Here is a 13,233-nt window from a genome sequence, read left to right on the forward strand (position 1 = left end):
CTCATGTAATTCATTGAATACTATACTGAAAGTGAAAAACAGAATGGCTGTGTGGGTACCATTTTAAAGTTGAAAAATCGTAGGTTGAATCATCATCAGTTAGGGATTATAATTCTTACCCAGTGATTTAAAGGGGTCTAGTGGTCGGATACGGTGGCTCACGCCTGTAATCCCAGCACTTTGGGAGACTGAAGCAGGCACATCACCTGAGGTCAGGAGTTCAAGACCAGCCTGGCCAATATGACGAAACCCCGTCTCTACTAAAAATGCAAAAAAATTAGCTGGGCATTGTGGGGCGTGCCTGTAATCCCAGCTACTTGGGAGGCTGAGGCAGGAGAACGTTTGAACCCCAGAGGTAGAGGTTGCAATGAGCCGAGAACGCACCACTGCACTCCAGCCTGTGCAACAGAGCAAGGCTCCATCTCAAAATAGAAATAAAAATTAAAAATGAAGTATTCTAAGTTAGACATAACAAAATTCTGCAGAAGAACAGAAAGTAATCTAATTTTGCTTGCAGAGGGAATATTAGTAGAAGCCTTATAAAGTGGGTGGTGTTTCAAGTAACATCAGGGTGAATATGAATTTGGCATGCATGGAGAATGAGCTCGCTTAAAGCTGAAAAAGCCTAAAGGAACCTTTTCACATAGATCAGATGCTTGCTTTGTTTATTTTGAAGCGAAATATAGAAGAGAACAAATGAGATAATGCACGTGAAAATATTCTGAAGTTGTGCAGTATAGAACAAATGTCAATCACAGTCCTAATTAGTCTTATATTCAAGTCCTTTGATGCATAGAGTTGGCTTCAGACTTGAATGATATAACAACCTTTTACATATTTAGCACTCTTTAAAAATAGTCAGTTGCATCTCCAAACAGTAATAGTGTCTCTAAATATAGAGAAAAATATTGAATTCGTCTTAGGAAAAATTATAATATATGTGAACCAATTTTTGTTTACTTTTTATATGGCCTTGAGAATTTGGGATATCATTTTGTCATTTTGTAAAATCCAAAATACTTCAATTGCCTTCCAGCTGCCACACTATCTCACCAATAATTGACAAGACAGGAATGACTATAGGTCTTACAGCCATTCCCAAAATGAAGAAGACTATATTATAAACAACTTTTTGCTAATAAACTTGAAAAATGAACACATTTCTAGAAAAATGCAGCTTACCAAAACTGACAGGAGAAGTAGAAAATCTGAACAGTACTATATGAATTAAAGAAATTTAATTTGTAATTAAGATCTTCAAAGAAAGATGCATCAGGTTCAAATGGCTTCATTGGCAAATTATTCCATACATTTAAGAAAGAAGAAACATCAGTTCACATGAACTATTCCACAGAACGGAAAAAGAAAAACATTTCCCAGTTCTTTTCATGACAATAGCATATTCTCGATACCAAAATCTAACGAGGACATTACAAGAAAGGTCAATTATAAACCAGTATTTCTCATGACTGTGAATGCAAAAATCCTGAAGAAATATTAGTAAACTGAATCCATACGATATTTAAAAGAATACATGACATCCAAGATTGGGTTTGTTCCAAGAATATAATATTTGATATTTGAAAATCAGTCAGTATGATTCATGACATCAAGAGAATAAAGGAGAAAAATAATATGGCTTTCTTAATAGACACACAGAAAGCATATGATGAAACTAAAGGCCTAGTCATGATTGTCAGGGAGGGGGAAGACAACCCTTAGAAAACAAACTGTGGAAAGGGACTGATTCATACGACACTTCGTATAAAAACTTTACAGAAAAATTGTGCTTAGTGTGAACATATTGAAACCCTTTCCCTCCAGATTGGGAAAGATACAACGATGGTTATTATCTCCACTCCTGTTCAACAGTATCCATCCTACCTAGTGCAATAGGACAAGAAAAGCGAGTTAATGGTAGAAGGGAGGAAATAAAACTGTGACTTTGTATCATGATTTTATATGTAGAAAATTCAAAAGAATCTAAAGATAAACTATTAGATAGGTAAACAAATGAAGCATGCTCACTAGATACAGGGTCCATATACAAATATTAATTGCACTTGAATATTAAACCAGTGGGTAAAAGTTTGAAGAATAGTTACACAGTTCCAAAGTATCTTCCACAAGAGACCTATTAATTACAAATGATAATTTTATAGCAGAGAAACTTGGGAGACATACCTTAACTAGGTGACTGAAGTTAACATTGCTAGTAATAGGACAAATCAGTATTGTGAGATGCTTGATCTGAGGCACTGAGAAAAACATCCCTTCACTTTGGTGGTGTTAACTGCCAAAATGCATAACCTGAATCTAATCCTGAGAAAACATCAGATAAACCCAAATTGAGGTACATTATGACCACGCCTGGCCTGTAATAAGTCGTAATATCTAGTAGTGTAGGCCAGGGAGCCACCACACCCGCCCTGTAATAAGTCTTAACATCTAGTAGTGTAGGCCGGGCGCAGTGGCTTACGCCTGTAATCCTAGCACTTTGAGAAGCCAAGGTGGGCGGATCACCTGAGGTCAGGAGTTCGAGACCAGCCTGGCCAACATGGCAAAACCCCATCTCTACTAAAAATACAAAAACTAGCTGGGCATGGTGGCGGGTGCCTATAGTCCCAGCTACTCGGGAGGCTGAGACAGAAGAATCGCTTGAACCCAAGAGGCGGAGGCTCCAGTGAGCCGACATCATGCCACTGCACTCCAGCCTGGGCGACAGAGTGAGACCCTGTCTCAGAAAAAAAAAAAAGGACTTATTACAAAGCTATCGTAGTTAAGACAACTTAGAATTAGAATTAGTGCAAGGTAAAACAAATAGATCAGTGGAACAGAATATGGTCCAGTAGCATACAAACATATGTAGTCACTTTATGAGGAAAGTGATACTGTAGTACAGTAAGGAAGGGATAGTCTTTTTTCTTTTCTGATTTGTTTTTGTTTTGTTTTTTTTTGTTTTGTTTTTGAGACAGAGTCTTGCTCTGTTGCTCAGGCTGGAGTGCAGTGGTGCAATCTCGGCTCACTGCAACCTCCGCTATCTGGGTTCAAGCGATTCTCCTGCCTCATCCTCCCAAGTAGCTGGGATTACAGGCACCTGCCATCACACCTGGCTAATTTTTGTATTTTTTTTTTTAGTAGACATGGGGTTTCACCATGTTGGCAAGGCTGGTCTTGAACTCCAACCTCGTGATCCACTCGCCTCAGCCTCCCAAAGTGCTGGGATTACAGGCATGAGCCACCAAGCCTGGCCTGGATAGTCTTTTCAATAAATACATAGTTGGCTATCCATATGGAAAAAAAAAATCTTCTTGACTCCTACCTTCCCAGCGTAAGCAAAAATGAAAAACAAAAAAGCAAAAAACTCTAAGGGAATTATAGATCTTGATGTAAAGGTAAAACAGTGGTGGTTGTGCAAGATATGACAGAATATCCTCATGATCTTGAGGCAGGCAAAACTTTCCTAAATAGACGATAAGTACTAACTATAAAGAAAAAGATAAATACATTTGAATATATTAAAATTAAAGACTTTTGTTCATCAGATTCACCATTAAGAGTGAAAAAGCATGGCCAGCGTGGTGGCTCACACCTGTAATCCCAACACTAGGAGGCCAAGGCGGGTGGATCATGAGGTCAGGAGATCGAGACCATCCTAGCTAATATGGTGAGACCCTGTCTCTACTAAAAATATAAAAAATTAGCCGGATGTGGTGGCAGGCACCTGTAATCCCAGCTACTCAGGACGCTAAGGCAGGGGAATTGCTTGAACCTGTGAGGCGGAGCCTGCAGTGAGCTGAGATCATGCCACTGTGCCACTGTACTCCAGCCTGGGCAACACAGTGAGACTCCGTCTCAAAAAAAAAAAAAAAACAGAGTGAAAAAGCAAGCTACAGATCAGAAGAAGATGCTGTTATACATGTAACCAACTAAACCCTTACATCCAGATTATATATAAAACTTGTAAAAATCTATAAGAAAAAGATAACTCATAGAAAAATGATTGAAAAGATTTCATCAGGTACTTCAAAAAATATTAAAATGGTCAATAAGTATAAAGAGACTCATCTCATTTGTTATTAGGAAATACAAAGTAAAACCACCATGAAATACTACTATACTATACATCCACCCAAATGGCTAGTATGATGTGGAACTTATATATTCCTGTGGGAATGCAAACTAATAACTACTTTGGAAAACTTTTAAGTATTTACAAAAGCTAAATAAATACATAGTTGCACTTATAACTTAGGACAGGGGTCCCCAGTCCCAAGGCTGTGGACTGGCACCAGTCCATGACCTCTTAGGAACTGGACTGCACAGCAGGAGGTGAGCAAGCAAGCATTACTGCCTGAGCTCCACCTCCTGTCACATTCTTATAGAAGTGTAAACCCTATTGTGAACTGCACATGCAAGGGATCTAGATTGTGCTCCGTATGAGCATCTAATGTCCAGTGATCTCAGGTGGAACAGTTTCATCCAGAAACCATGCCCCACTCCCACCCCGCAACCTGTTCATGGAAAAACTATCTTTCAAGAAACCAGACCCTGGTGCCAAAAAGGTTAGGGAGCACTACCTTAGGGCCCACCAATTCCAGTCCTAGGTATATGTCTAACAGAAATGCATATATATGGATACCAAAAGATGTGTAAAAGAATGTTCATTGCAGCACTATTCACAATAGCTGAAAATGGAAGCACAGTGTCCATCAACAGCAGGAATACATACAGTGTGGTATACATAGTTACAATACACAGCATTGTAAATGAATGAACTACAGCATGCAAAAAAACGTGGTTCAATCTCACAAGCATAATGACTAAAGGAATTTGGACATGAGTACATATGGTATGATTCTATTCTTATAAAATTCAAAAAAAGATAAAACTCATCTGTTCTGTCAGAAATTAGGATAGTGGTTATCTTTGGGAAGCAGAAGGGCTACCTTTGGGCTACTTTTGGGGAGGGGGTAGGGACTGACTGGAGGGATAAGGGGGTGCTGCTAATACTCTTTATCCCGCTGTGTATGGCAGTTACACAGTTGTGTTCATATAGTGATGATTCATAGAGCTTTATCCTCATAGGGTATTTTTCTGTATATGTGTTTGTAGTAGGCAGTCTCTGAGATGGCCTCCAATGATCGCATCCTTCTGCTGTTTATGTCTTTTATAATCCCCTCCCCTTGAACATGGGCTAGATTTGTTGACTCAATTCTAATGCGTAGAATACAGCAGAAGGGATTGGATATCATTTATAAGACTGGGTTATGAAAAGATATGGTGGCCGGGCACAGTGGCTTACATCTGTAATCCCAGCATTTTGGGAGGCCAAGGTGGAAGTATTGCTTGAGCCTCAGAGTTTGAGACCAGTTGGGTAATACAGTGAGACTCCCATCTCTACAGCAAATCCAAAACTTATCCAGTCACGGCGGCACACACCTGTAGTCCTAGTTACTTGGGAGGCTGAGGTGGGAGGATCACTTGAGCCCGGGAGGTCAAGGCTGCAGTGAGCCATAATCACACACTACTGCACTCCAGCCTGGGTGACAGAGCAAGACCCTGTCTCTAAAAAAAAAGAAAAGAATAAATAAATAAAAAAGACTATGGCTTCCATCTTGGGTGCCTGTCTCACTCACTCTTGGCCGACTTACCCTGGGTTAAGCCAATTATTATGTCATGAAGCAGCCTTAAGGAGATGGACATATGTTGAGGAACTTAGCCCCATCAGCAACCATGTGAGCAAGTCTGGAAGCTGATCTCTCCACCCACAATTGAACCTTCACATGAAACTGTAGCCCCTGCTAAGAGCTTGACTACAATTCATGAGAGACCTCGAGCCAGAGGCACACAGCTAAGCAACACCTAGGTTATTGATCCCCAGGAACTATGAAATGGTAAATATTCATAGTTTAAGTTAACAAGTTTTGGGGTAATTTGTTACACTGCAGTAGTCTTTCAATAATCTTTATATTAATATATTTTTATGATATTAATTGATTAATTATATAATCTTATTTACTGATCTTTATCAACAGATACCTTTCAAAATGTGTAAATCCATATTCAGTTGGTGAAACTGTAAAGCATTTTTATAGTGGCTTTTGATGCAAGGCACATACAAAGCCATATGCTAATGGATTTTCAGCAAGCTGCAAATGTGAATCACTATTCTATTTTTGTTTTTCAGCCTTGCTACTTTGAGTTTGTCTCTGATGATTGATCGTATTTTTTTTGGCCAAGTAAGTAAAAGTATATTAAGCTAACAGCTATTTTTATTTTTAATCCATTAATATTTTAGAACAGCGGCAAACAATTTTTTAAATGATATGGGATACACTACAAAAGACTTCTAGGCATATCCTAATAAGCCTTTGGTTCAATTTGTTGTGCTTTCTACATAAAAGAATTAGTATTCCTAGTTAATATTCAGGAGAGTACATTTTAAGGCAGGGAATTATTAAGTGAGCACTGAATGTTACCTATTGTTGCTGTTTGTCATTATTGTCAGCTTTGTGCTGTAATTCAAATTGTAATGTTTTCAAAGCTTTATCTTAACAGGTAATGTGATATTGTAAAGTACCACACACAGTCCAAAAAATTTGTCTAGTATCCTCCTTATCTCTAACTAGATATAAAACTTGGATGGAACTAGAGGCCATTATTCTAAGTGAAATAACTCAGGAATGGAAAACCAAATATCATATGTTCTTACTTACAAGTGGGAGCTAAGCTATGAGGATGCAGAGACATAAGAATGATAGAATGGACTCTGGGGACGCGGGGTGGGGAAGGGTGGGAGAGGGGTGAAAAATAGAGAGTACATATTGGGTACAGTGTACATTGCTTCGCTGATGAGTGGACCAAAATCCTAGAAATCACCTCTGAAGAACTTATTCGTGTAACCAGAAGCCATCTGTGCCCCAAAAACTATTGAAATAAAAAAAAAACTTAGATTGCTAAAATGTAAGTTTGAATCTCACTTTGAATCTCAAAAACCTAGTTTTACAAATTAACAAAGAACACATTAATACGTAAAGAAGAAAAAATAACAAGAAGGATTTCATATAGTCATTAGTCAAAATTATTAGGTCGGGCACGGTGGCTCACGCCTGTAATTGCAGCACTTTGGGAGGCCAAGGCGGGCAGATCACAAGGTCAGGAGATTGAGACCATACTGGCTAACACAGTGAAACCCCATCTCTACTAAAAATACAAAAAATTACCCGGGCATGGTGGCGGGTGCCTGTAATCCCAGCTACTCGGGAGGCTGAGGCAGCAGAATGGTGTGAACCTGGCAGGCAGAGCTTGCAGTGAGCCGAGATCGTGCCACTGCACGAAAAAAAAAAAAATTATTAATGTAAACTATTGCCTGGTTTTAAGACTTGTTCTGATTTAATGTCAAAATTGTGTCAGTTCCCTAATGCCAAACATTACTACTTGGCACTAACACATTTCTATTTATTTTTCCTTCAACTGTGCCAGTGGACTCTGGTTCAATTTAATTTTTTGAAATTTAACGTGCTGCAGAACTTGGGAACATTTTATGGTTCTCATCCATGGCACTGGTACTTCAGTCAAGGATTTCCAGTTATCTTGGGTACTCACTTACCCTTCTTTATTCATGGCTGCTATCTAGCACCAAAGAGACACCGGATACTTTTGGTGACTGTGCTATGGACACTGCTTGTTTATAGGTAAGATTTGTTCAAAAGGCTAAAATGTTTTATGTTACCAAGAAATCAAATCAAATTCTTCAAAAAGTAAACTTTATTTTTTGGAGGTGCCATTAACTTTTGTTAGTGGGAATTATCTTAGAAGATACAAGTAGTAGTAATTATGGAGGCACTAGAGTGAATACTTTAGATATGTAGTTTGCTTAATAAGGATTACACTCAATTTTTAAGAACTTGGACTAATTTTTTTGTTTTTTAAAAAAAAGGCACAGTTACTCATGCCTGTAATTTCAATACTTTGGAAGGTCAAGGTGGGAGGATTGCTTGAAGCAAGGAGTTCATGACCAGCCTGAGCAACATAGCAAGACCCTCTCTCTGAAAAAAATGTAAAATTACCAGGGCATGATGGCATGTGCCTGTAGTCCTAGCTATTTGGGAAGCTGAGGCAGAAGGACTGCTTGAGCCCAGGAATTTAAGGTTGCAGTGAGCTATGATTGTGCTACTGCATTTCGGTCTAGGTGACAAAACAAGATCCAGTCTCAGTCAATCAATCATCAATCAATCAGTCAATACCACCAAAATTTTAAAATGAAGGACCACAGAAATACATTCTAAAATAAAAATGATGTATCCTTGTTCCAAATTTGACTAATTTTACTTACTTGGATAGAAATAGAAATCCCGTTTTTAGAATGTAACTGTACTCTGTAATTTCAAATTGACATCATATTTTATTATTAGTTTTACCATCTCATAATCACCTTATAACTAAAAAATGAGACTAATTCCTGAAGCAAGAAATTCAGTCTGAGTACTTCGAAAATAAATAGATCAAGTTAAATATATTTTATATTAAATACATTACTTTCTCAATGTATCATATAATATGATAATTAATATTTTTAATATTTCTTTTTATTATAGCATGTTGAGCCACAAAGAATTCAGGTTTATTTATCCAGTTTTACCATTCTGTATGGTGTTCTGTGGTAAGTGCTTTTGTTTGTTATAGAAAATAAATTATATAGAAATAGTCCAAAGACAACACATCCTCATTAAACTATTTTTATTTTCAACTAGGTTAATAAGGAATTACTTAATTACAGATTATCTTACTGCAATATTCCCTTTTTGTAGTCCAAATACCTTTTTTCCTATATCCTCTAAAGTGAGATAAAAACATAAAGATCCTAGCCCAGTGCAGTGGTGTGCACGTATAGTCCCAGCTACTCAGAAGCCTGAGGCAGGAGGTTCGCCTGAGTCCAGGAGTTTGAGATCAGCCTGGGTAGTATGGCAAGTCCGTCTCTCAAAAAACAAACAAACAAAACACCCACATAAATATCCAATACCCAAAGCAGTTTTTGGTGGTGGTGTTTCTATTTGGTGGTATTGTTTCTCACTAAAACGTAAAGTTAATGTCTGTTTTAGATTAGCTATTTTAAGTTTATGGTTAAACTGTAAGGGTCTTCATTTTCACAAAGGAAAAATGTATTTATTGCTGTTGAAACTAGTTTTTAATGCTTTTACACACAAAACATTTACACCTTTAAAACTCTAAGGCATATACAATTATTATTATTATTATTTTAGACGGAGTCTCACTCTGTCGCCCATGCTGGAGTGCAGTGGCACGATCTCAGCTGACTGCAACCTCCACTTCCTGGGCTCAAGCAATTCTCCTGCCTCAGCATCCCTAGTAGCTGGGATTACAGGCATGCAACACCATGCCCAGCTAATTTTTGTATTTTAAGTAGAGACGGGGTTTCACCATGTTAGCCAGGCTGGTCTTGAACTCCTGACCTCAGGTGATCCACCCGCCTCAGCCTCCCAAAAGTGCTGGGATTATAGGCGTGAGCGACTGCGCCCAGCCTGGCATATGCAATTTTTTAAGTAATTAACTCCTGATTTTATTTCAAGCCTTTTCTCCATTTTTCCACAGTCTTAACATGTATTTTTTTTGTCACTTACAAAAATTCTTACATGACTCAATTCAGGAAAATCTGGGTTTTTACATTGGTTGGTTTGGAAAAATTATGAATTGAAACTTTATTAACTTCAAGTTTAATTCGGAATAAATGACTGTTGGCTTCCTTCAAATATTAAGACCTTAAAAAAAAATCACTACGTTGGGAGAGAAGAAATGACTAGCCAATTGAACTGGAGGCTGGAAAAAACCTAGGGAGTTAGTTTTCAAACTTTTTACTTAAAAAAAAAAAGAAAAACATTGAGTCAAGCAGTGTTTGACCAAGTATACATCAACTCCTACAGATCTGAGATGTATAATCTCTTCGATTTAAGGAGATAAACATACAAATATAAAATCAAACATAAAAATCTGTATTTTTGATACATCTGAAGTTCTGAAACCAAAGCCTTAGTCTGTCATTACTTTACACTCTAACCATATACAAATGCAGGCACATACAGAAATATAGACATCTAACAGCTATTTGGCAAGCCTTAAGAATAGCTGGCCCCATTTGCCAGAGGAAATCTGTTCATAAATCACTATTCAGATGTTAAAATGGTTTCTGTTTTGTTGGGTTTTTTTATAGCCACTTGAGTGTGTGTTATAATTAAGCATTGCCAGAGTACAGAGGCAAATGTTTTTGTGTGCCTGAAGGGGATGGGGAGGTTGGTTAGTAACTTGGTTTGATTTCTGTTTTCATAAACCAGATTTTTCCAGCATTCCTCCTCTGTGTCTTGTTTCTTTACCAAGTATTTACCTGAAGATTGAGTTGTCTGAATCCTCATTCCCAGTCTGAAAGATTGAATCTTTAAGTGGCAAGATCCCTGTAACCAGGGCCTATTCCCAGTTTATTGAGATAAAATGATGATGAGGGATAAAGAGATCCCCTTTTAATAGGTGAGAATCACCCCTTCTTCCATCCTCTGTCTACTTAGACGGATTCCTAAAAGACAGTGACCTAGAAAACCCCTTGATCTCCTCACAGGATGCTCCACCCCCTACCTAAGGTTCTAGAGTGGGTCAAAAAACTGATTCCTAGGAGACTTGCACTTCCCCTAACGGTCAGAGCTCTTTAATGCCAAGAGGTTCCAACAGTAGGATCAATTCTGTCTAGTGATCTCACCTAGACAGAATCTTCGGACATTTAGAACAGTTCTCTTTGGAGCTCTTGATGTTTTAGAGACCTAGTTTGAATCTTTCCTAACTACTTGAAATCTTGAGTTATACCACACATTTCAGCCATATGCTGCTTTTGTGTGACTTGTTTTAACCTATTTTTATATAAACATGACAACTCTATCAGCCATTGCTGTGTAAAAGGCCTCCTCAAAACTGTAGTGGCTTAAAACTCCATTTATTATTATTTACAGGTCTATATTTCAACTGGGCAGTTCTCATCTCCACTGAGCTCACTTAAACAAACGTCATCAGCTGCAGTTTGGGTAGATACCTCTGTTGACCTAGGCTGGGCTCTCATGTCTGGGGTTCAACTAACTGTAGGCCAAGTCTTCTCAGCTCTTCTGAGTTTTCTCTTCCTCCAATAGGCTAGCTAGGGCTTGTTCACTTGGCGTAGGCCGGGTTCCAAGAGAGGGAGCAAATATGCAAGACCCTTTGAGACAAGCGCTTGGAATTTGCACACTGTCACTTCCACCACATTCTTTTAATCAAAGCAAGTCACTGGGCCAGGTCAGACTCAAGAGGTGGGGAAATAAATGCCAGCCTCATAGTGGGATGGGACACAGGAAGAAAAATAATTGCAGCTGTTTTTTTCAATCTACAGTAACCTCTCTTGCCTAATTTGAATTTCTCTTAGTCCTATAAAATAGGACTCAACTCTAGAAAATGTAGTTTGTGACTGGCTCTCATCTTTAGTGAATTGTTTAACAATGTGCCTCAGTTTCCTTATTTGTAAAAGAAAGGTGATATTTTAGCAACACTAATTCGGTTCTTAGATTGAATCTCTCACTTGTGCTGATAGAGTTCAGCACCCACTACTGATTCTGAGTTGAGTGTCTGCTTATCTGTTTTTACCACAGTGGTGGCCAATATAGACTTCTCTCTTACTGGGCCACTTTGTTTTTCCATATTCTTATCTTTATTTTATTTTATTTTTTTTTTTTGAGACAGAGTCTCGCTCTGTCGCCCATGCTGGAGTACAGTGGCACAATCTCGGCTCACTGCAACCTCTGCCTCCTGGGTTCAAGAGATTCTCCTGCCTCAGCCTCCAGAGTAGCTGGAATTACAGGCCCACGCCACCACAGCCAGCTAATTTTTGTATTTTTAGCAGAGATGGGGCTTGACCATGTTGACCAGGCTGGTGTCAAACTCCTGACCTCAGGTGATTCACCTGCCTTGGCCTCCCAAAGTGCTGGGATTACAGGCGTGAGCCACCACACCTGGCCCCATATTCCAATCTTTTTATCAAAATTGCATATGTACATTATTTCAGAAGACCTTCCACAAAAATTAAAAAAAAAAAAAAAGTGTTCCCCTGCTCTCCCTTCTATTTCCTCTCCCCAAAAACAATCACTTACACATTCTTACAGCTGGTTATTTTGGTATCTACCTCAATATCTCTATAACACTTATAATGCCACTTAAAGGTCTTTGTTTTAGGCATTAACTATTGAATTCTATCGAAGATGAAAAGATGGCTTTACTTCCTTAACAAGGTAGCAACATAAAATTCTTCCTGGCCAGCTGCCGGTGGCTCACGCCTGTAATCCTAACACTTTGGGAGGCTGAGGTGGGTGGATCACCTGAGGTCAGGAGTTTGAGACCAGCCTGGCCAACAGGGTGAAACCCTGTCTCTACTAAAAATACAAAAATTAGGCGGGTGTGGTGGCACGCACCTGTAATCCCAGCTACTCGGGAGGCTGAGACAGGAGAATCACTTGAACCCTGGAGGTGAAGGTTGCATTGAGCCAAGATCGGCACTACTGCACTCCCGCCTGGGTGACAGAGCGAGACTGTCTGAAAAAAAAAAAAAAAAAATTCTTGATACCTTCATCTGTGCCCAGTACCCTCATTATGGTTAATAGTTCAAAGTCTCTCTTTCCCAGCCTCATTCTACTGTATGTCCCACTCCAGAATTGAACCACCTTTTGTTGTTCTCATCTAAACAGTGAAACTAAGCTTTCTCAGAGATTATTTAAAAATAGAAACAATAACTCAGATCTCTAATTGGTAAAATGTGATAGGGATTTTTTTTTCTTAACATTAGGTTTCCTGATAATTCTTGTCAAAACCAGGATGGAAACAGTAATCTACAGTCTCAGATACTCCCATCCTCTCTATTACCATGAACCTTACCTTGGTAAGAAGGAACTTAGTCATTGCTGGAAATTACGGAGTGCCACGCTGGATATCCAAAATTTTAGAAAGTGTGTATATCACGCTAAATAATATGTGATGATTAAGAGATATGGCTTTATAAAGGAACCATCTCATGAAGTATCTTCTTATATGCTCAGGTTTTTAGATTTTATCCTGAAGAGTAGTCAACTGAGACGTAATGGATTGTAAACATTTCTGTAACAGTAATCTGTTGAACATGATCTGATAGGAGCCCAGTGTTTTTTTTTTTAT

General features: G+C 38.6%; 1 protein-coding gene across 2 annotated transcripts in view; it reads left to right on the forward strand.

Moving 5' to 3' along the window:
• PIGB (phosphatidylinositol glycan anchor biosynthesis class B) overlaps nucleotides 1-13,233 on the forward strand; it is a 37,786-nt gene that overhangs the window by 15,582 nt on the left and 8,971 nt on the right. Inside the window, exons 7-10 of one of the 2 annotated variants that reach the window (XR_013395595.1) lie at nucleotides 6,191-6,242; nucleotides 7,486-7,697; nucleotides 8,601-8,665; nucleotides 12,869-13,028. Coding sequence is in view for 1 of the 2 variants with exons in the window: in XM_077939447.1 (XP_077795573.1) it covers nucleotides 6,191-6,242; nucleotides 7,486-7,697; nucleotides 8,601-8,665 (329 nt within the window). In the remaining variant the exon portion in view is untranslated. The remainder of the gene's footprint in view (nucleotides 1-6,190; nucleotides 6,243-7,485; nucleotides 7,698-8,600; nucleotides 8,666-12,868; nucleotides 13,029-13,233) is intronic. The other variant, XM_077939447.1, reaches the window with a different exon arrangement.

Source organism: Macaca mulatta, chromosome 7 (genome assembly GCF_049350105.2).
Source record: "Macaca mulatta isolate MMU2019108-1 chromosome 7, T2T-MMU8v2.0, whole genome shotgun sequence".
NCBI lineage: Eukaryota > Metazoa > Chordata > Mammalia > Primates > Cercopithecidae > Macaca > Macaca mulatta.